The sequence below is a fragment of the Phytophthora sojae genome (genome assembly GCF_000149755.1).
Source record: "Phytophthora sojae unplaced genomic scaffold PHYSOscaffold_3, whole genome shotgun sequence".
Classification (NCBI taxonomy): Eukaryota; Oomycota; class Peronosporomycetes; order Peronosporales; family Peronosporaceae; genus Phytophthora; species Phytophthora sojae.
In genome coordinates, this window is record NW_009258117.1 from 2,629,392 (window position 1) to 2,651,342 (window position 21,951).

The 21,951-nt window shown below is 54.6% G+C and overlaps 6 protein-coding genes across 6 annotated transcripts; 2 read left to right on the forward strand and 4 right to left on the reverse strand.

Moving 5' to 3' along the window:
* Window positions 1–1,974: 1,974 nt before the first annotated feature.
* On the reverse strand, window positions 1,975–2,331 carry PHYSODRAFT_490130 (hypothetical protein; the record flags this gene model as incomplete). Its single annotated transcript, XM_009524470.1, has 1 exon — window positions 1,975–2,331. The coding sequence occupies one exon, from the start codon at window positions 2,329–2,331 to the stop codon at window positions 1,975–1,977; it is 357 nt and encodes a 118-aa protein (XP_009522765.1).
* A 6,391-nt stretch (window positions 2,332–8,722) lies between these two features.
* On the forward strand, window positions 8,723–10,204 carry PHYSODRAFT_492501 (hypothetical protein; the record flags this gene model as incomplete). Its single annotated transcript, XM_009524471.1, has 3 exons — window positions 8,723–9,718; window positions 9,800–9,952; window positions 10,019–10,204. 3 exons carry the CDS (start codon window positions 8,723–8,725, stop codon window positions 10,202–10,204), a joined length of 1,335 nt encoding a protein of 444 aa, XP_009522766.1.
* Window positions 10,205–11,796: 1,592 nt separating this feature from the next.
* PHYSODRAFT_491856 (hypothetical protein) lies at window positions 11,797–12,792 on the reverse strand (the record flags this gene model as incomplete). The annotated part of the gene is made up of 1 exon (XM_009524472.1): window positions 11,797–12,792. One exon carries the CDS (start codon window positions 12,790–12,792, stop codon window positions 11,797–11,799), a length of 996 nt encoding a protein of 331 aa, XP_009522767.1.
* Window positions 12,793–13,770: 978 nt separating this feature from the next.
* On the reverse strand, window positions 13,771–16,379 carry PHYSODRAFT_312886 (hypothetical protein; the record flags this gene model as incomplete). Its single annotated transcript, XM_009524473.1, has 3 exons — window positions 13,771–15,399; window positions 15,448–16,270; window positions 16,315–16,379. The coding sequence occupies 3 exons, from the start codon at window positions 16,377–16,379 to the stop codon at window positions 13,771–13,773; spliced, it is 2,517 nt and encodes an 838-aa protein (XP_009522768.1).
* Window positions 16,380–17,752: 1,373 nt separating this feature from the next.
* PHYSODRAFT_312887 (hypothetical protein) lies at window positions 17,753–20,460 on the reverse strand (the record flags this gene model as incomplete). The annotated part of the gene is made up of 2 exons (XM_009524474.1): window positions 17,753–17,781; window positions 17,817–20,460. The coding sequence occupies 2 exons, from the start codon at window positions 20,458–20,460 to the stop codon at window positions 17,753–17,755; spliced, it is 2,673 nt and encodes an 890-aa protein (XP_009522769.1).
* A 201-nt stretch (window positions 20,461–20,661) lies between these two features.
* Window positions 20,662–21,918, forward strand: PHYSODRAFT_494163 (hypothetical protein; the record flags this gene model as incomplete). The annotated part of the gene is made up of 2 exons (XM_009524475.1): window positions 20,662–20,940; window positions 21,007–21,918. 2 exons carry the CDS (start codon window positions 20,662–20,664, stop codon window positions 21,916–21,918), a joined length of 1,191 nt encoding a protein of 396 aa, XP_009522770.1.
* Window positions 21,919–21,951: the final 33 nt, after the last annotated feature.

The window sequence follows — 21,951 nt, forward strand, 5'->3', positions numbered from 1 at the left end:
CGGGGGCCGAGTACATGGCACTCAGCCTATGTACCCAGGAGGTGTTGTGGGCCCGCGCCATGTTGAAGGACTTGGGTCATGAGCAAGTGGGAGCTACTCAAGTGTGGGAGGACAACCAAGGTGCGATTGCGCTGGCGAGCAACGCTGGCTACAATGCTCGGACGAAGCATGTCGACATCAAGCATCACTTCATCCGAGAGAACGTGGCGCGAGGCATCATCAAGGTGGATTACGTCTCAACGAAGGCTCTGCTTGCGGACATGCTGACGAAGGCGGTGGGGACCAAGCGCCTGTAGTATCTACTCGAAGCGAGCGGAGTCATCGGACAGAGTTCTCAGGCAGAGGCTTCGGACCGAGGCTTCGGCCAGACCGCTCAGCACTAGCGGCGAGTGGGAGTGTTGGCTTTGAGCGTCGCCAGTGCACGCGAGAGTGACGAAGGTACGACCGAGGACTCATGCAGAGATGACTACAAGAAGAACGAAGTGACGGCAGGCATGACACGTGCCTGGCCACGATGTGATTGGACCAACCGAGGACTCACCGAAGTCTCGGTTGGGTATACCATACTGGAATCAAGTCAAGTCTGGCGGGCGCTAATCAATGTGATGAGAGGCAACAAGGAGAGCAAGGTGGACAACGGGGAGAGGAGGACAGTAAAGTTGATTTAGGCTTAACAGTAAATCTCACTTCGGCATTTGCCCTCTTCACCACAAGCAACAGCAAAACCAACAGTTCCTAATCATTGTTCAATGAGGACTGCGAATCTCCCCGCCGTGCCCCCAAATTCTACTTGGCTACGCCTACAGCAGGAAAACTGTGCATCCAATTAGTGAGACCAGGGTAATCGTCACCATCTCTGTCGCTACATGTCACCATCACTGTCGTTACGTATAGAATTTCTTTCGACAACCCGATTACGGCGATGTGAGCCACAAGTCTATCGGGTACATACAGTTTTGCTAGGTTACATGCTCAATTTCCTTACGGCGTTCGAGTTTATACTACCATGGAGTATTCCGACGTTTCCATCAGCTCATTATCGGGTAACATGGTCAGAGAAGGCTATGTTGCTGCGCCTTTTCAAATCACTTAGCACTCGTTTCTTCACGTCCCACATTGATGCATTCGCAATATGCTCCAAGCATTTTCGAGGACAAGAACAACCACGGACGTTTGCTTGCTGCATTCACCGTCCCATAATGGGTGCATATTCCCTTGAGGCAGAGCATATACCCCACATCCGTTGATGCACGAACAGCCAGGTGCACCGATTGCTTGTTAGATGCCACCGTTAGCACCATGTTCTCCTCTTACATGCAGTTGCGACTGACTCGGCGGGGTAAGGCAATGCACGTGCAACCACTCGTAGATGCAGTCCGTAGATAAATATTTACTTGGAGTACATCCGCTGACATTGAGTTTTCATCTTCAAACTCACAATCTTCCCCGTCCAGGATGGAGGTGGTCTCGAATTTATTCTTCACTCGGACCAAGATGAACGAAACCCGTTGGCCAGAGAAAATCGGGATCACCACAGCGGAATCCTTGTGATCTCGACGAAGCACACCAGCAGCTCGGCGACCCAGCAGCATCCACAACATCTCCTCCGTGGGTTCTTCGAGCAGGTCAGTGAATTGAGCAAAACTCATCTTCCAGTGTTTTAACTAATCCAACCAAGAGGACTGTTCCCCAGAGAGCATGACCCCACAACGCGAACTCACCAGCCAGAGGAGGGAATGGCAATGTTTCCTCCGTTCATACTCACGCACAATTTGGACGTCTTTCAACGAGATCCCAAGCCAAGGACGAGCGCTGCTGTATCCACCTACACCTACGAGATTACCGGAATATATGCATTTTCTGCAACCACGGATTTCGTGCAACAACCGGTGTAAAAACTAAAACCCCGCCTCAACCAACATTTGCCCTGCAGCAAACAATACTATTTAGGTGCAAATTGCGACTGAAACATTTTTATTTGGTAGTCTTAGCCTTAAGTTGGGCTGCTGGTGGCTTCGTAACAGTGAAACGGCCATCACTAGTGCGAGGGCCGATCGGAACAAGGCCGGCTTTCATAAAACCTCTCCTAATGGTAACATCAGAAATGGACTCCCACGCTTTCACTACTATCGACGTGATAAACTTACGCCGCTCTCGGGGGGTTGTGCTGTGGTCGCTGTCGCAGTGCTGGTGGGCGTACAGCTCACGACACTCGCGCTTGAAGCCAGCCATCACGGCCACGTCCATGGGCTGGGCCAGCATCGTGGCGCCTGGCGGGACGAATTCCACGTCGGTCATGGCGTCCTCAAGATGAGTACGCACGGTGCTCATCTTGTGAACCTCTTTAAGCTGTCCAACAGGAGCACATGACAGAAGGTCACTGACGGCTTCCATACCTAAACCAATACAATTTCAATTAGTAAGCAAATACAAAAGCAAAAACATTAAAATAATATTTACCTCCTTGATCCACTCCAACATGACTCGCTCATCGCAATATGCATTCTTCTGCACTGCTAACACGACCTCGCCTTCCTTGTGCAGAGTGTTCATGTGCACTTCCGCCTCGACCTTGCACCCCTGCACCCCGGCAAATACGATGAACGGTGGCAACTTCACGCCCACACAAAAAAAACACTTGCGCGGAATGAGTTTTCCGACATTCCTACCCCATACATAAAAAGCTAAAGTTAGAACAAAAAAATCTAAAAAAATGGAGATCAAATTATCCATACCTTGACCAACGTCAGCATCTCGATCGCCTTGGAACGTGATCGTCGTCTTGGGGTTCATGTCCACGTAAATTGAAGTCTGGTCCATGTTAAAAAGGTGCTTGTATTTCTCGTATCCCTGTACGCGCTTATTTCCCGTCCGCTGTACAAAACGTTTATTCTGGGATAGCAGTAAAGCTGCTACATCCGATTATTTGAAGCCGATCAGATGAAGCCTCTCGTTGAAGTAGAGCTTACTCTGACTGAAATAACACCTCAATAGTAGCCCCTCGCAGTCACTATCAAGAAATTTGTATGGAAATAGCTCGAACCCTATAAAATGATTTTCGGTCGCCTTGAGACGTTGTTTCGGTCCGAGGAAGTCGAATCTCTGTATTAGGACTTTGTATGGGCTCGTCATCGGAAGCAACTTCTTTTTGCTGAAACAACATTTGGCAGTTATTCTGTGTTAATTGGCCAATGATCGACCACCTTGGGTAAAACAAAGGTAGTCGACAAATTTTCTGGAGAATTTTAGATTTGATTTTTTCTGAGGACTATGGTGACTTTTGAAGTGGGATCATACCAAAAAGTACGAGTTCATACCAGAATCTACGAGTTAATACCGAACAGTACGAGTTCATACGAAAATATACGAGTTCATACTAAAACATACGACTTCATACCAAAAGGTACGATGTGTGTGTACAATAAAGTACGACCTGGTCGGCTTCTCGCCACGTGTTCACTTTCAAATCGGCGCGATGGAAGCACACTTTGCGGTGCTTGGCCATGTTCGACTTCGCCACGAGCTTAGGGCACGTAGGGCACTTGCCCTTCGGTGGACCTTTCTACGACTGAGAGCCGGAACTCCCATTCAGGATTCCTCGATGCTTAGTGGTCAATATTATTTTTGGCTGATCTCGCATATGATTGGCTGAAATAAAATGTTATTTGGCGTTATTTCAGGGAAAGAAGTTAACATCAAAAGAAATGGGATACAGTGGAATCAGGTATTTAGATACTTAAATAGATCCGAACCGATGGTTTGTGGACGTTGGACATGCAAAAGGAGTTGAACGTGCTATTGTGCCTGGCGAGCATGGTCATTGGCGCAGGTTGGAGGTGCTGCAGTCGCCGCTGTGGCTTTGCCAGCGCTCGCTCGCGACGTCACCAGAACTTCATTTCACGGATAAGGTGCCGATTGCTAAGAATTATTTGTTTTTTAAGAATGGTTTAAAAGCCATATTACTTATATTTACTAGTGTATTAAAAATTCTGCAGACCGTTCCCATTTCCACAAGGCCCGTGCTGTGCTGCAGAAGCCGAAGCTCTCCATCTTTTCGCACACCATCGACCTGCCCTTCATCGGTGAGAGATCAGAACTATCGATATATTTTTGGTAAATATGGAGCAAATATTTTGTCGTAGTGAAATACCTTCGAGATGCGTCGACGGAGTCGCAGGGGAACAATCGCCAAGATTCCCAAAAAAAGAAGAACACGACGGTGCGTATACCAGCGTTAACGCCTTGTTGTTGCATTTACTTGCATTTGCAGGTGCCACCTACTGTCGCTAGTACCACCCGGACAAGCAGACAAATGAAATGCGCGAGGTCATGAAGGTGGAGTTCATAATGGAGACTCCACCAGCAGGGTTTTATTAAAAACAATGGATGATCGGAGCCAATCTTCATCATGGTCACGGGTGGCGGATCGTGAGAAGCAAGACGCGCTTGGGGCATCGCGTACGTGGAACTGTTCCTTCGAGCTATTATTTTATGGGTTTATGCTGACAGTGCTGCGTTTTTGCCGTTCGTGTAGCAATTTCGGTGAGGTTGCTCGTTTCGCAAGACGACGTCGAGGGCTCGCTGATGAACTGGGTGGTTTTCATGGCGGCGCTGGCGTGGGCATCACCCCGATCCTCGTACGTATTAGCTGCACACTGTCAGTGGTCAAGGTGGCTGGTGCGAGACTGCTATTCTTCTGCGGGCAATGCCCGCAGAAGAAGCAGTCCTCGCGCATTCAATCGAGAAGGTATTTGGTACGGTGACTGCATGCTTGCTACGCAATGTTCCATAGAATTGACTTTATAGTATTATTTCGGAGTATTTTCTGTGAGTGTGCAGTTGGCCAGAGTATTTGGCGAAGTAACCTATGGCGTATTATTTACTCCATAATGTTAGGATTAACAAGCAAAACGGATACAGGTACATTTTTCCCGCTTTTATACCAGTAATTGTAAAGTACAGAAGTCACTCTGACGCTGTGACTTGCTACCCTTCAACTCGCCGCGCGATTTTGTGAAGTTGTCATGCGAACTACCAAGCTATCCCAGCCTACACATAGCTCTAGTTGATCCAGACACTGACCTTTAATTCCAGCAGGAAACGGTATCGGACCTTGCAGGCTCGAAACTGTTGCTAGGTCGACCCATACAGCTCGAGAAAGAGCTACAACAAGGACACAATGTACGGCGTCGCGGCCGTATTGTGTCGATTCGGACTGCGTCCGCATCCCAAACCGGATGTAGTGACGCGAGGCGGCAGATTTCATGGACGTTCTCAGCTACGCTTCCTACACGAACGACAGTCATATCACGAGCTACCCGTCAGAGACTGCTCTAGCGTTTGGCGCGACACACTTGTGGCATCAGCTCCAGTCGAAGTCTCTGGAGAAGCACCTCTTACCAGCTCTCTCGGAGTTGCTAATGCAGCTAGACGTGGAAGTCGGTGACGGCGGCGAGATCGCTACTTATATCTTCTTGTTGCTGGCGATGGACGCGACTACTTTGCGTGGCTACAATAGGAAGCGTAAAAGCGAAAAAGGATTTTGTGTTCGCGGGCCAATGGGGCACGGTGAGGTCGTTTCTCGATATCCTGACCACTTCAACTACTACCTTGTTCGGTGGCGAAACTGAGCATGAGCGTTCCTCGTTGTGCATCGTCGAGTTGGTGGCCACCAGCACCAGACTAATGCTACCATGGGTGTTTTTCCGCTTAAACAGCGTTTCATTCCGAGGCCTTGTGCAAACGTTCATAGTCTGGCTTCCCAAGTACGCACCCCAGCGATCTCGCCTCGTCGGCAGCGATAACAAGCAACCGATTGTGGGGATCGTCACATATTTCGCTCCGATCAGCAGTAGCTGTGTGTTTTGAGCCACGGATGCTCGCTTGTCAGCTTCCGTATCGGTGAACAAGTCTAGCCATTGCCTGTCCACCTTGCCCCAGTGCTGTTGCGCGTACTTCCAGGGTGGGGCATTTCATCAAGGAAAACGAGACGGTTCGTCAAGGCGATTTGAAAACGGTGGTTCATCAAGGGCGTTTCTATAATCGGCCATAAATCGAGTCAAAAAGATCATCCGGACAAATTGCTAGACTTGTTCATTGCCCGATGGGCTTCATGCATACCAGGTGAGACTTCGAGATGAAGCTCTTGGTGTCGTGCAGTCTCTGCGTGGACATCAGGTAAAATCTCACTGACGACTGCGCAGCGATCAGAGACCAAGTGTAAACCGCGAATATTCACTGTAGTCGCACACCAGCGCAGAATGTGCTCCATCTCGTCGACGTCGACGCAGTCGCGCGAATGTGCATCGGCCTAGGCCTGATAAGCGGACTCCGCTTATCAGGCCAACTCCGCTTAAAGCGGAGCTGCGCGTTGATCTACTTGTATCACAGGGTTGCCAAGGAAGGAATTTGCTGGCCTGCCATTGCCGTCGCCTACAAGTTCATGGAAAGCAGGCCCTAACAGGTACAGCCCAAAGCGCAAGCAACGCGTACATGTACAGTGGGGCTGGTAGCAACCATCAGCGGTGTAAACCGCTCCCAGCGGGGGTCCCACTTCCTAACTGATCAACCTTCGAAGTGCTCGTTTAAATCTGCTGTGCCGACAATAACGGTGCCTTTGTAATCGATTGTATGCAGGCTAGGAGGCATTCCAAGCTACTACAATAAAAAATAACATTGAGGTTACTCTAACAAGTAGCCACCGAGCAATACATATTGAAACTTTTCATGTTTTACGCTGGGCCTTTCGGTCGCGACTCGTGACAAGGAATGCCACTCATCATCTCCTCGGCATCGAATGAAGGCGGGGATCGCGGTGGGAGCAACTTTTAGACTGTGCGTGCTAGAACAAAACCACCCTGGACATACAGCTAGGTTCAGTACGAAATATTGCCCCTCAGCCCCGTTATATACCATTTCCGTTGTTGCTGCGGGTACCAGGCTAGCCTAAACGACTCCACCGTCGAATGTACCCTTCTCGCGATGCGTGACGGCGAATTCAGCTGCAGGATGCAGCGTTGGTTGCCTTCCACGCATGTACTTGACGTTCAGGTGTCATAGTTCTCTGTTGTACACTGCAATTCGGTAGACTGCCGCTCACAGCAAAACTTAGCTACATGTATCACAATACCATTCCATGAATCTTGCCGGTAGTTATCAAGCATATCGGACTATTGTTCGACACACACCGTACGTTGCGCTTTTATTCTTTGCTGGGAGACGATAATTAATGCTGCTGCGATGCCCAGCGGTATAATTGGCGACAAGCCCAATGCGTGCCAGTTTTCTCGCCAAGTATAACTGACTACGGACGCGGTATCCAAATGTGATGGCTCGTTGGAGATAAGTGTGTTGTTATGTTGTCGATATCCATGATAGGCAGGTCGTATCCTAAGCGGCTAAGCTAATACCGCTCGATAGTTGGGTAGCTCGAAGGCCGCGACAACGGCTACGGACGCAATGCTGATGTGAACAACGAGAATAAGGTGGGCGGCTGACCGCGGCAAGCGCCTCGGGGCTTGGCTCCGTCATCAGGTGCTTGGTCTTGCAGTACAGCCCGCATGGGAAGACCAGCCAGACTGCCTTAACGGTGCTGCGCTGTTGGACCTCGCTGCTAATGCAAAGTCGCACGGTCTCAGAGCTACTCATGTGAATCGCGTCTCGGTGACGCGCTCGAGTTCAACTAACTAACTATCAGGACGACAATATGGTCAACTCCTTTTACGGTTGCAACATCGATTCGTAGCAGTAAGCTTACAGATACAAGTTGTTGAATGTTGCGTCATTATTAAATACAATCTGTCTGGCGCGGCTGTAGTGTATGCGGGTCGGACGAAAAGCAGGTTGGGCTTACAAGCTCTTGAAGAGGTACTGCATCAACGCACTTGGCAGCTTCAGGTTCGGGCTCATCCGTTTGACGGGTGGCGTAGACCTCCCGCACGTCCGCGAAACACTCGTACAAGCAAATTTGGCCAAAGATCATGCAGGCTGAACGTCAACAGCAGTACGGCGATGTTCGCCTAGCAATGTGGTAAAGAAACTTGATGGACGACCGAAATCCTCATTGGCGCACTTCCGTCATAATGCGTTGATGAACCTACTCTGCTATACAAATCCTCGACGAGCCACCCTTTTTTTGCGGTCCTTGACGAGCCGCCACGATTACTCGATGAAAAGCCCGTCCCGTACTTCCATGTATCAGGCAGGCGTGTAGTTAGTTCTTCATTTGTCGCTCGGTCGCCAAAGAAGAAGTCTGCTAGGTGGGGGCGTCGCCAATGGGAATCCCGGCGATTTTTGCTCGTCGCGAGTGCACACGTACAGCACCCGCTGAAGGACCAACGTTGAGCGCAGCAGCCGAGTCGTTCGCTGTCATTTTGACCAGCTCGTTCAGCATCCGACTCTTAACGAAGCCGGAGCTCTGCGTCAGCGACGTGCACGGAGCCAAATAGTTGCTCGGCTTGTTCTCATAGGCCACCCAGACTGGGCGTGCATTGGTGCCGACCACATCGATCGATTGATGGTTCCTCGCGAGCTGCAGCACTCAAGTTGAAGTGGTCTTGTTCCTTATACCGACCATTTACGTTACTGCGGCTTCGCAAACAAATTCTTCACCCCACTATTGCCCATACTGACTCCAAGTCTGCTCACCTTGAAGTCAGTTCTACCGTATCCCGCCAGTTTTCTGCCGATTTGCATCCATCATCACCACCATCACAGTTCAAAGATGCAGGCCGCGTCCAAGCTCCCGTCGCTCGCCCCCGCGCTGCGCCACGCGCGCGGCATCTCGCAGCGCGTGCGCACGCTGCCCCCGAACGTGTTCGCCGAGTTCTCCGCCTTAGCCGCGCAGCACGGCGCCGTGAACCTGGGCCAGGGCTTCCCGTCCTTCGAGACGCCGCAGTTTGTCAAGCAGGCGGCCATCGACGCCATCACGGACGGCAACAACCAGTACACGCGCCCCGGCGGCCACGTGAGCTACGTGGGGACGCTGGCCGAGATGTACGCGCCGCTGCTGGGCCGCGAGCTGGACCCGCTGCGCGAGGTCGTGACCTTCAACGGCGCGCAGGAGGGCATCGCGTCCATCATGGCGGCGCTGCTCGAGCCCGGGGACGAGGTGCTCACGCTCGAGCCCTACTTCGACGCCTACGTGACCGTCTCGCAGCTGCACGGCGTGCGCGCGCGGGGCGTGCCCTTCCGCTTCGCGCCGGCCAAGCGCGCGGCCTTCCTGAGCCAGGACGCGCACGTGGACGCGACCTTCTCGTCGCGCGACTTCGAGCTGGACCTGGACGCGCTCGAGCGGATGATCACGCCGCAGACCAAGATGCTGGTGCTCAACACGCCGCACAACCCCACGGGCAAGGTGCTGTCCAGGGAGGAGCTCGCGCAGCTCGCGCGCGTGCTCGAGCGCCACCCGAACGTGGTCGTGCTGGCCGACGAGGTGTACGAGTTCATGACGTACGACGGCCTCGAGCACGAGCGCATCGCCGCGCTGCCCGGTTTCTTCGACCGGACCATCTCGCTCTTCAGCGCCGGCAAGACCTTCTCCTGCACGGGCTGGCGCACGGGCTACGCCGTGGGGCCGGCGCACCTGGTGGGGGGAATCATCAAGGCCCACAGCACTGTGCCCTTCTGCGGCACCACGCCGCTGGAGGTGGCGCTGGCCTCGGCGTTCCGAGAGGCCAAGCACAACGGCTACTACGACGAGCTGAGGGAGACGCTGCAGGTACGGAGGATACATTTACGTTAACGTATTCTCTAGAGTACACTTACTAACTAACATTACATGCCGATTACTTTGCTGCAGGCCAAGCGCAACCGCCTGTGCGACGCGCTGCAGGCGTACAACTGGCGCCCGATCGTGCCGGAGGGAGGCTACTTTGTCTGCTGCAACGTCGAGGGGCTGCCGTTCTACGACGAGTTCCGCGGCATCGAGATCACGCCGGACACGCCCAAGACGGTGCGTTCCTACTTCGTGTTTGTTGGTTTGTGTCAGGGTCATGAACCTAACTCGTTGGGTCTGTAGGAGTTCCCGGACTACCAGTTCGCGTACAAGCTGGCGAAGGCCGGCCACCTCGCGGTGATCCCGACGTCGCCCTTCTTCAGCCGCCCGGAGAACCGCCTGGCCCCGGGCGTTGTGCGTCTCGCCTTCTGCAAGGACGACAAGACGCTGGACGACTCCATCCGCGTGATCGAGTCCCTCAAGAACTAGGCGCTCGGCCAGAATCGCACATAGAGCAACGTAGATGTCGCATCTGTAAGCCTCGCCGTCACCTCCAGTCTTGAGAAATGCTGCTCAACGCCGCTCGACATTTTGTTGGAAGTACTACGAATCTTCTCCGCTGTTATCTTTGAAATCAACAGCTGCATCCGTCTCCAATTCATCATGTTAAGCGCTACTTATTCGAATCGATCTTCGAAATGTGATTGACACCACTATCTGGATGCTCTACACCTTTGCCCGGCCATAGTTGGCCTAATTTGCAAGCAAAGTTGTCATGAATATTGGAGGTACCAGAGAGTACATTACATTCCCTAAAGTATGACTTTCGTTTCATTCAAAGTTGTCTAATTCCCATCGAGAGGTACATGCACCACATGTAGCCGCAAAGCACGTCTCACCCCCTGCTCAGTGAGGGGCGGTCTCAACGCGCCCCCATGTTCCCCTCCTTGAGAGATCGCGCGCGTACAGCTGCCGCTTGATGAAGGGCATGCCGACGCGGATCGGACACTCAAGAAGCTGCACGCACGCACACACGCCTTCGCCTTCGCCATCTTGCCTCTGTGCTGGCGTCACTTCGCAGTGCGAAGTTCGCACTTTATCAGAGTACGCCAAAGGTCTTGAGTTTGCGAGGGAAAATGTGTATTACGTCAACAGTCGTTGGTGGGAATTAGACAACTTTGAATGAAACGAAAGTCATACTTTAGGGAATGTAATGTACTCTGGTATCTCCAACATTCATGACAACTTTGCTTGCAAATTAGGCCAACTATGGCCGGGCAAAGGTGTAGTCATGGCGAATTCAGACGTTTCCAATAGCTCGGTCGCGGGCAACACCGACAAGTGATCTTTAGAACCCGAGTTGCTGCGTCGTTCCAAATCACTTGCCACGCGCTTCCTCACATCCCACCACGCTGCATTCGCAAGCTGCTCGAGGCATTTCGGCGTATTCTTCGACAAGAATGCCCACGGACTTGAGATTTCGGCGTCCACGCTGGTACGTGTCTGACATATGCCCCCAAGGCAAAGCGTGTACCCAACAGCATTGTCCATTACCTTCGTCGGTACGTTTGCCTTTTTCGCTTGCCGCGCTCAAGTTTTGGTCGCGGTTGCTGGTACCGATGCGCGTCATATCCACGTACATCTGAGCAGGAATCTTGTTCGTGGGTTTATCGCGCAGATCAATACTGACGTGGATCACATCGCGAGGCTCTATCTTCGCCCACAAACTCTCGTTATGGGGCACGCAGGCCCTCCCCTTAATTAAGTCGCTGGCCTCAAACTCGTTGTTCACTTGAACTGAAATGAAGGAGACCCGTTGACCGAAGAAGATCGGTTAAAACAATGGAACCCTTTTGGTCACGTCGAAGCACACCAACAGATCGGCGGCCTAGCAGCAGCCAAAGCGTATTCTCCGTCGGCTCTCGAGCAGGTCAGTGACTTGCACAAAGCTCATCTTCCAGTTTTCCCACTGATGCATCCAGGCGTCACAATGCCTCCTTTCATCGTGTGCGACATCATCCAACGACAAAGTTTTCAGCTTTGCCAACGAGTCGAATTGGTCAGAGCATCCAGAAACAATCTCACTGTGCAAAATTGGCCTGCGAACACGAATTCTGCTCCGAATTCCCTTCGCCATTGTGCGTACGCATAGTAGTCGCATCCATTGCTGGTAAAAGGAAGATATGCGCCGCGACCTCGCCGATATCACCCGTTTCCACGACCCATTGCATGACCATTTCCTCGAAAGCAGGTAAAAGATGCTTCTCCAGCGATTTCGACTTCAGCTGATACCACAGACGTGCCGCGCCAAACGCTAAAACAGGTTCCGACGGGTAGCCCGTGATATGACTGTCGTTCGTGTAGGATATGTAGCTGAGGACGCTCATGAAATCGGCCACCGCGCGCGTTGCTAGATCGGTTTTGGGGTGAGGACGGAGTCCGAGTCGGCGCAGCAGTGCGGCGACGCCGTACCGTGTGTCCTTGTTGTAGCTCTCGTCGACATTCATGGGTCGGCCCATCAAAAACTTGGTAGCTGCGAGGTCGGAGATCGCTTTGTGCTGGAACTGGACGTGGGTATCCGGCTTTATAGATGATTTCCAAAGTGGGCGCCCCATCGACAAAAGCGCGTTCCATTGCTCCGTTGAGTCATCACTGGTAACATTGGTCCTGTATGAGCGTGTAGCGGATTCTAAGCTTTGTCGAAACACATCCATCGTGTGCGTCAGTACAAACGCGGGAATTAGTGCCATCCCCGCCTCCGGCGCGATAACTCGGGAGGAGGGGTCTGACTTCATCGAAGGAAATACATTGTGTACGCTCGAGTTCGTGTCGACAAGTACCATAAAGATGCCACCACGGGAGTTCTGCTTGAACAGAGTTTCGTTCGCCCTCTTCAGAGCTCTGCGCACGCGTCGGTGGCACGAGTCTCCGTTGAAATCGCACTTGCGCAGAAGTGATCTCGCTTCATCGACAGCGACAACAAGCAGCCGATCCTGAGAGTTGCCACAGCACTTGCTCAGAGCGCCAGAAGGTTTACGGATGGCAGCGGTAGCGCTCGCATCAGCTCTTTGATCCATGAACAAGTCCGGCCACAGATTGCCTACCTCATCCCAGTGTTCTTGCGCGTACTTCCACGTGTCTAGCAGTCGTGTAGTTAGGTCCTCCTCAGTCAATCCGTCGACGAAAAAGAAATCTGCTAGTCCAGGCGTGGACAACGGATAACCGGAAGACTTGTGCTCATCCCGAGTACACACCGCATGCTAATAGAACTTTCTGCGCTGGCCAAGTCATCTGCCGTCATCTTGGCCACCTCGTACAGCAATCGACTCTTGACGAAGCCCGAGCTCTGCACCAGCGTCGTGCATGGGGCCAAATAGTTGTTTGGGTTGGTCTTGTAAGCAATCCAGCATCGCACGAGATACGCGTGAAAATCCACATGTGCCGCGCCCTTGTACGTAGCTTTGAAAGCCACCTGGAGACGCTTGAGCTCAGTCTCGCTCAGCAACGCAGTTGAAGCGGCAGTTGAGGCGGATGCCAACAGCGTTCTTGCGTGGACTGTCAGAAGGTTGCAAACTTCCACTGTGGGGTTTATGCTGTCCGCAAGATTGTACTTAGTGATGATGGAGCCCATTATGTTGGTTATTTGGTCGGCAACGGATTTCTCCCTTGCAGCGTCCACCTCGTCAACCTCCAGCAGCTGCATCCCAATCCCCTCGACTCTTGGCACACGCTCGTTCAGCTTCTTGAACACAAACTGCGACAGCGCGCACGAGAAACTAGTTTCCGCGTCCATGGAATCTGGCACTCGTCTCTTTGAGCAAACTTTTGTAAGGTGGGCGGTTCTCGTTCCTTGAAACTTGAAGGAAATTGATCCCCCGGAAACTGATGTAAATAGGCCCCCGCTGAGGGAGGCGCTGCAGGTTGGAATACCTTTACGTTAACTTATTCTCTAGAGTACACTTACTAACTAACATTACATGGCGCTTTAGTTTGTTGGCTTGTGTCGTCCCATGACGCTCATACTCGCCGTCGCCTCCAGTCTTAGAAGATGCTGCTCAACGCCGCTCGACATTTTGTTGGACGTGCTTCCGAATCTCCTCCGCTGTAAGCTCCGAAATCCACGGCAGCATCCGCCTCCAATGCATTTCGTTAAACTTGAGCACAGGCACCTGCCCCGCCGCGAAGTTCTTGAAGCGAAAACTCAGCGACAGCGCACTGCCCAGCGACAGCGCGGGAATCGTGCGGAAGAACTGGAGCCGCGACGCAAAGTCCGCGTCCAAGCCTCTGACAACCGCGCCGCTGAAATCAGGGCGACACTGGCTCGGGGATGGCAACTCGTACCCTTCCGCGAGCTCCTGGTGGGCGAGTTGGTGCAGTTGCGCGCACAACGACTCGATACGGGGCTGGACAACTACGGTCACACTCGGACGCTGTCTCAATCGCTGCATCTCCGGTGAGTCGCCTCCGTCGTGGACAATCGCCACGATGATCTTCTTGTGCATCGCCAGCAGTGTGCCGATTCGCCGGCTCTTGACAATGTTTTGAGCTGGAGCCGATAGAGCCAACTCATGCAGTTGCTGAAGTGTCAGGAACACCACGGCCGTGCGCACACTGAGCAGAGCGTCCGCTTCCAGTGAATCCTCGATGGCAACGGTGCACTCGCCATGCTTTCCCGACAAAAATGTAGGAAACCCGCCAGATCGCGAGAAAGCCGAGCTGGTGAAGATTATCCACTTTGGCTGGTTCGGCCCAGGCTTGGTCGACTTCTGCGCTGTCAGATCAACGGTAGGTGTCGCGGGGTGACGCACTGTCTGAGGAGGAGGAGGGGGTGCCTGCCCACCCTTTGTCGATGATCCCAACAAGCTAATTGAGGGGGCAGCTACTTCGTCCTGGTGTGTCTCCGTAGACATCAGAGCTGCAGCAGAGGTAAATTCATGCTCACTGGCACCGTGGGAGGTATTTGTCGGCTGAAAAGTTTTCGCGGATGGCGCTTGCTGTTGAGGCGGATGCCCTTGCGCCTGCCGCAGTTTCGCTTGACGCCGTTCTTCCAACTTCTTCAAAGCCTTCAAGCGATTAGCTTCGATCTTCTTCTGTAGCTCATCTTGACCTGTGTCTTGAGTGCGACTCACAGATTGGGCAGAACCCACAGCTGGCACACCCGTACCAGATCTCGGTCTCGTCGAAACAGTGCTGGTAGCGCTCGGAAGAGATCCGTTAGCACCAAGCAAGCTAAAGCTAGGTGGAGCCACCTCTGAATCCACAACCCCGCCATCGCTCTTTTCACTCGCGTCTTCGTCATTCTCTTGGATACTTTGGAGTGGTGCGCCAGCCAGCAAGTTAAAGCTGGGGGAAGGCTCCGCCTCTATCGCACTGTCGTCTCCATCTGACTCAGTAACTGTAGCTGAAGCGCTAAGCGGAGCTGACAACCCCGGCGGGGTTGCTGCGGTGTTGCCGGGGGTCACGGGTGCACGAGAGCGAGGACGCGAGCGCGGCCTTGGGGACGGCGTTGTTTCCGCTTCACTTCCCGGTCCATGGTGCATCTCCTCCAAGCAAGCGCGAATGATTCCATTCGACGGAAGAGCTCCCAATTGCCGTCCACCTCGACGAAGCAACAGAGGCGAGTTCTGCGACTCAAAAAGCGACCGGGCGTAGATGGCGCGCATGTTCGGGCTGTACTTCTTCCGCTTCTTCTTCGTCTTCCCGCTGTCGTCTCCAGTGACTTCAGGAGATACCACCGACTGCGAGTACAGTAGCTGCGACGAGTCATTAATGAAAGAGTCGTCGGCCGCGTCTCTGTAGTCATCACCATAGTCGTCTTCATCATCGTCATCATCGTTCGCTCCGCCTCGAACATCCGCCGTATCATCAATATACGCAGCCGCCAGAGCTCGAGACGTTTCTCGACGTCGCTTTGACCGTCTGATGCGCTTCTGCCACGGCGAAGTCGAGGCTGGGGATGCCTTGGTTCCTGGTTGTGAGAACATTTGCGATTGAGTCGCATCGTACTTCCGCTTCAGTCGCCGGAATGTCTTGTACTTCTTCTTCGCCTCGGCAGACGAAGGCGAAGCCAACAGGTGGCTCGGAGACGTCATTTTCGTCGCGGAAGTCGGAAGTGGGGGCTTCGGCGACCGAGCTTTGGCTGCTGGCGGAGTCTTTTGGTTCTCCGGGACATTTATCGGTGCTGTGGAGTTACGGTGCAGCGGGCAGTACGCCAGGAAAAGCGTGCCACTTCCAACGTCTTCTTCGCCAGGAGGGTCCAGCTGGTCCATTCGATAATGCGCGTAGGCAGCACAACTTACATGAAAAGCAGTTAGGCATCGCTTGTGCGCGCACTGGATAATTCCTTTCCCCTTTTTGGAGTGACACAAGGAGCAGTCGAGCGTCGCGCGGTCCGGGTCCAAGCTGCTCAGCGCTCCAAAAATCAGCATGTCGTCTTCACCCTGCTCCACGCGAAACTCGGGGATCCACAAGAAGCACTGCACGTGCACCCACTTCCCGCACTGGGTTCGTTTAAACGCGCCTCCATGGAGCGGGCAGAGCTGGCAGCGCGGCCGGCTTTTGTTTGTTTTCTTTCCATTAGCCCGGACCTCCGTGCAGACGTCGCAAAACCACTTGTCACTGGGCACGACTCGGATCCCGTAGCAAAATTGATGGACCGACACATTGCACCCGTCACAAAACACGATCGGGTCATCGTCGTACGACTCACTCTCGAGGCAAACAGCGCAGCAGCCTTCGTCATCTTCTTGTTCTGGCTCCGCGATCTTCTGGGTTGGTCGCTGAGAGGCGACGACGTTCTCTGCTTCTTGAATACCAGTATTTGCTGGCACCACAGCTTCTTCTGGCTGTACCTTCTCCTCCACAACAGTTGGACACTCCTCCTTCTCCGTGAGATCGACGATGGTCGCATTTTGGTCAGGTTTTGCCGTGATCTCCTCCTTAATCGAAGATTTCGTTTCATTCTCCGTGAGATCGACGATGGTAGCATCTTGGCCAGGTTTTACCGCAATCTCCTCCTTAATTGAAGGTTTTGTTTCATTGGCTTCGTCCACTTCATCGCCATCAGTACCATCTTCGGCCGGTTGGGACCCTCCCTCTTGCGGAGCCGCAACTACAGGGTTTTGCGACTTGCAAGACTTGCTAGGAGAGGCCTCCTCCGTTGTGGAGAGAGGAGGAAGCAGTGCAAAGGAGAATGCATAAGGTTCCTCTTCGCCTTGGTCATCATCGTCCGATCCACTCTCGGCTCCATTGCCGATACCCGAGCTGGTCGCTTGAGGAGGGAGTAAAGCGAACGAAAATGCCGGGGCGTCTCCGTCATCCACCGGCGACGTTGCATCCTGATCTGAAGACTGTCCATTATCCGGAGCTGGGGGAACTTCCAGATGCCCCGAGCCTTGCTTTTGATTTGATTCGTCTCCACCCATGTCGTCCTCATCAAATTGCAACTGCCGCGTGCTGCGTGGACGAGGGGCACTCGAAAGCTGCTGTGTAGCCTCTGTGGCATCACTCACTTCAACTGGCGCTTCTTGGCATATAGTGTCGGGCACGCGAGAAGGGGGGCGTGGGGAATCAGACGTGAGAGTTTGAGATAACGTCGCCGACATTTGCTGAGAGTTCGCCTCGGCCTCAGGGTGTGTTGCAGTATCGTGATCATCAGGCACGCTAGGCACATTGCCCACAGGCTGCACTCCTTCTGCATCTGCAACAACCTCACTTGTAACAACCACCCCATGCTCTTGCGTTACGACTTCTTCACTCGGGTCGACCTTTTGCTTCTTTCCTGTGGGACTTTCGCCTTCTAGCTGACGCTTGCTGCTTTCCTTGGGCTGTTCAATCTCCTCGACAACAGGAGCAAATTGTGTTGCAGAATCAACAAACTGGGGGCTGAAGTGCATGTCAATACTACCCAATGACTCGTCCATAGCGCTGAAGGACTCCTCGGGCTTATTCTCAATGTCACCACCATCAGGGGTGCTTGCTTGACGCCAAGGAGAGCCCATGCCACTGTCAGTATCTGCATCAGCATTCGTAGCCACGCTAGACCTGCGTAAGCGCTTGCTTGCCTCCTTCGTAGAGTCAGGCTGTGCTGCGTTGCTCGAACCCGCTTTGTTTCCAGCATCATCACTCTTGTCATCGTCATCCGAATCTGAGTCCATAACCTCTTCCACGCCATTTATCTTCCGCACCACAGACTGGAGAATTAATGAGCGAGCAGAGTAACCTACTCGAGAGCTCACGCCTTTCCGCCCAAGGCATCGCGGCTGGCGTCGAAGTAAATGCTTTCGGTTAGCCACGACCGGAAACAGCTTATTCCTTGAGCTTGACGCAAAGTTTGGCGGGAAGTACTTCATCAGCGCTACTGCTCGCTCCGCATCGCTCAGCTGCCATAGATCAGGATCGACTTGTGGTGTCGCAGTCTTACCACCGACCTGGGACGCATGAAAGGTTGGGATATTCATCTCCAACTCTTTCAAAGCCGGGCAAATGCCGGTTGGTATCATACGAGGGCACTTGGAATACTTGAACTTGTTCTTGTATGTTGTCAGCGCGCGACTCACAGTCTTGGCAGCTGACGCACTCCGCGCCAACTTCTTCTGCTCGTCACCTTCCGTTACCAAGATGATGACCCTGCCCACGCGCTTACGTCCGGTTCTTCCCATTCGTTGAATCATTCGTACCGGAGAGGTAAGTGCGTCAAATGATACGATGAGATCAACCTCGCCAATATCCAGACCCTCCTCAGCAATGCAGGTTGCCACCAGAACGTTGAACTCGCCCAGCCGAAACCTGCGCACGATTTCCTGCTGCACCTTTTGAGTTTGACCCTTGTTCTCTTTGGACTTGCCTGACGAGCCTTGGCCAATGAATGGTTGCACATTCAGGAGCGGCGACAGCGGGCGCAGTAGCGCTACAATCTCCGACACACTTACTCGGTACTGCGTGAAAACGATCGCGCGCGTGCTGGATCCAGCTGCGGAATGGCGCTGAAAATGCTCCAGGAGGACCTCACGAAGCTTGACAAGTTTGGGATGGCTCGCAGTGTTGGCAGAGCTGGTGGCTCCTTCAGTGACTCCCAGACTCAACTCAAGAGACTGAAACTCCGACGACTGCAGCATCTCCCTCTTTGACCAGGACATCTTGCCCTTCTTTCGCTCCTCTGCCCAATTCAGAATCTGGTCGCGGAAGCTGCTGAGTCCGTGGCCTGTCAAGAGGCTTTTGGCGTGCAAAAGGCTCACCAGCAGCGCTAAGTCGCTTTCAGCGCTGCGACTTGAGGCGTAGCTGGGGCTCTTGCGAAATCTCTCGCGCGCTTGCAGTACATGCCAGCTGGAGAGCTTCTCGGGGTCGGCGAACGGGATGATGTTGCCTCGTAGAAGTCGCTGGATGATCGGCGTGAAGCACTTCAAGAACATGGTCTTCACCTCCACGATCTGAGCTCCGAGACGACAGACAATCACCTCCTCCTGGCGCGCGTGCGTGTATTTCTTCACGTCCGGATCGTCCGCCGAGCGGCTCTCGATGTGCGAGATGCGTAGGTTGGCCACCACGTCTTGGATCACGTCGAACTTGGCGCCGGGGGTGGCAGACAGCGCCAGGATCCGGAAGAACGGCGTCTTGGCCTCGATCATCTGCACCACGCAGCAGTACGCGTAGTTGCCCGTCGCTCGATGAGCTTCGTCCACCACAATGCACACGAACTTTTCTGCAGCACAGACGCCTTGTCGTAGGTCGTTCTGCAAGCTCTGTGGGGTGCAGAAGAACACGCGCCGGGAGTTCCAGAGCACGCGGCGCATCGTCGGCGGCACGTTGCCCTGCAGCTCCGCCGTGTCGGGCAACGGAATGCCCATGATCTCGTGGCAGGCCTTGATCTGCTGAGCCACGAGCGGCTTCGTCGGCGCCATGAAGACGATCTTGCCGGTCGGGAACCACCGGTAGAAGTTGTACATGACCACGGCGGCCACCAGCGTCTTGCCCAGCCCCGTCGGCAGCGACACGAGCGTGTTGTGGTACAGCGCCTTCTCCGCGATCGTGAGCTGGTAGTCGCGGATCGAGTAGTTGGTCGGGTACACGAAGTGCTGCGCCGCCTCGTAGTCGATCTGCGGAAAGTTCGACCTCGCCACGACGTCCAGGTACCGCGTCTTGGCCTGCGCGTCCTCTCCTGCCGCGTGTCTCGGCAGCTGGACGGGCGACTGTGAAGCCGCTCTAGTAGCTGCTGTAGTGCTTTGGCCTGAGCGTCTCGAGGTGAGCACGAGTCCCGATCCTGCGGCTGCGGGCGTCAACGTCGTCTGCTGCGAGCTCCGCACTGGCTGCTGCTCTCTGCTAGAGAACGGGGACGGCTCGATGCGTGTCACGTCCTGTTCGTGTGGCTCTTGCTGCTGCTGCTGCTGTTGTTGTTGCTGTCTCTGCTGCGAGGGCGGCACGACCACGGGCGCCGAGGTCCCGTCGAACGAGAGTCGCGCCTGCACGGTCTTCCTGCCCGCTGCAGCTCCAGTCACAGAGCTAGATCTGGGTGGCGACGTCAGCGCCTGGTACGTCTGGCCGCGCGGCGTGCCGCATACTTGGCACGCGGCGCTGGACGCCTCGTTCCGCAGCGTACACGAGCGGCAGCTCCATGGCGCGGCAGTTGCTGGTGCTGGCGCTGCAGCTGCGGCTGAGGGCCCGCTCTGGTGGCTGTGGCTCTGCAGGTGGCGCGTCTCCAGCGCCGCGATCTCCGACAGCAGCGCGTCGTCCCACTCGTCCTCCTCCATGCGCCTCCAGCGGCGGTCAGAGCGACTCAAGCGAGCACCTTGCCTTGCCTTGTCTGGGTGGAGTAATAAGCCTTGCTCTTGCAACGCGGAAATATTTTGACCAATCATATCCCTAACAGTAGGTATCCATGCCTAAATTTAGCCAATCGCCAGTCGGTTACCGGGCCAGCTCACTATCGGATCATCAGCGTAGCATCGAGCATGGCTCCTCGGGGCGAGCGCGAGTGCGGCGTGCTGTGCCGCTACTTCTTCCAGCAGATGCTGCTGGAGGCGGACGACGCGCGGCTGGAGGAGTTCGCGTCGTCGCTGCTGCTGTCCGCGCGCCCGACGCTGGGCGAGCTGCGCCGCAAGTTCCCGTTCGAGGGCGCGTACCACTTCCGCCTCCAGGTCGACCTGGACGCCAGTACCTACTGCTGGAGGGACCTCACGGACGAGAGCCGCCCGCTGCCCGTGGCCAGCAGCGGGGAGATCCGCGTCAAGGTCCTGCAGCTGGAGACGGCGACGGCGGCCCCCGGTGGCGCCGTCGCCGACCAGACGCCGCCTCAGCCCGTGCAGGAGGAGCTCGTGGACGTGCCCGAGGACCGACAGTTCGGCGCCTTCTTCCACTGGCAGAACAAGCCGCAGGTGGAGCAGGGCTACCCCATGCCGCAGCCTCAGCAGCACCAAAAGCAGCACCAGCAGGACGTGGGCAGCGTGCTCTTCGGCGTCAAGAAGGCGCTGGCCTCCAAGATGAAGGGCTCGGCCGTGGCGCAGACGCTGCAGAAGCACTCGGCGCAAATGTGGGAGAAGGTCACGGCCGCCGCGGGCGTGGGAGGGGCCTCAGGCAACGCGCCGCCGACGGCCGCGTCCTTGGCGCAGCTCGCGAAGCTCATTGGAGCCATGAAGGCCCCGCTGCATCCGGGCAACCCCGAGCATGTCGAGATGCTGCAGCGACTCTGGACCTCGTGCTTCGACACGCAGCCGTTCGCCATGACGAGCGCGGAGTGGAATCGACTGGGCTTCCGCCACGGAGACCCCGTGAGGGAGTTGCAGTTTTTGCTGCCGCTGCAGTGCCTCGTATTCTTCCATGAGGTGCATCGCACCGTGGCTCTCCCCATTCTGAACGACCAGAGCGGACCGGAAGCCTACTCCTACGCGATGGTTGGGTCCCAGATCACGTACGTGCTGTTGGACCTGCTGCAGCTGAGAGATGGAGGCTGTCTGGGATCCGAGCGGCCGTTCTGGAGGCTGTTTGAAGACCCGATGGCGTTCTTCGAGCTCTTCTGCATCTCGTTCCGGGCCTTCGATGCATCCTGGAAGCTCAACTCGACCAACTCGTCCGACATCAGCTTCCACCTCAACTACGTTGGCGACTTCGCGCAGGAGCTGCTTCGTCGGGGCCCCGAGAACGTGGCCAGTCTCGTCGAGCACGCCTACCAGTTGCAGAACTGCTATGTAGACACACACGAATCCAACTGAACTAGCGAGCGTGATAAACTATGCAATATATAC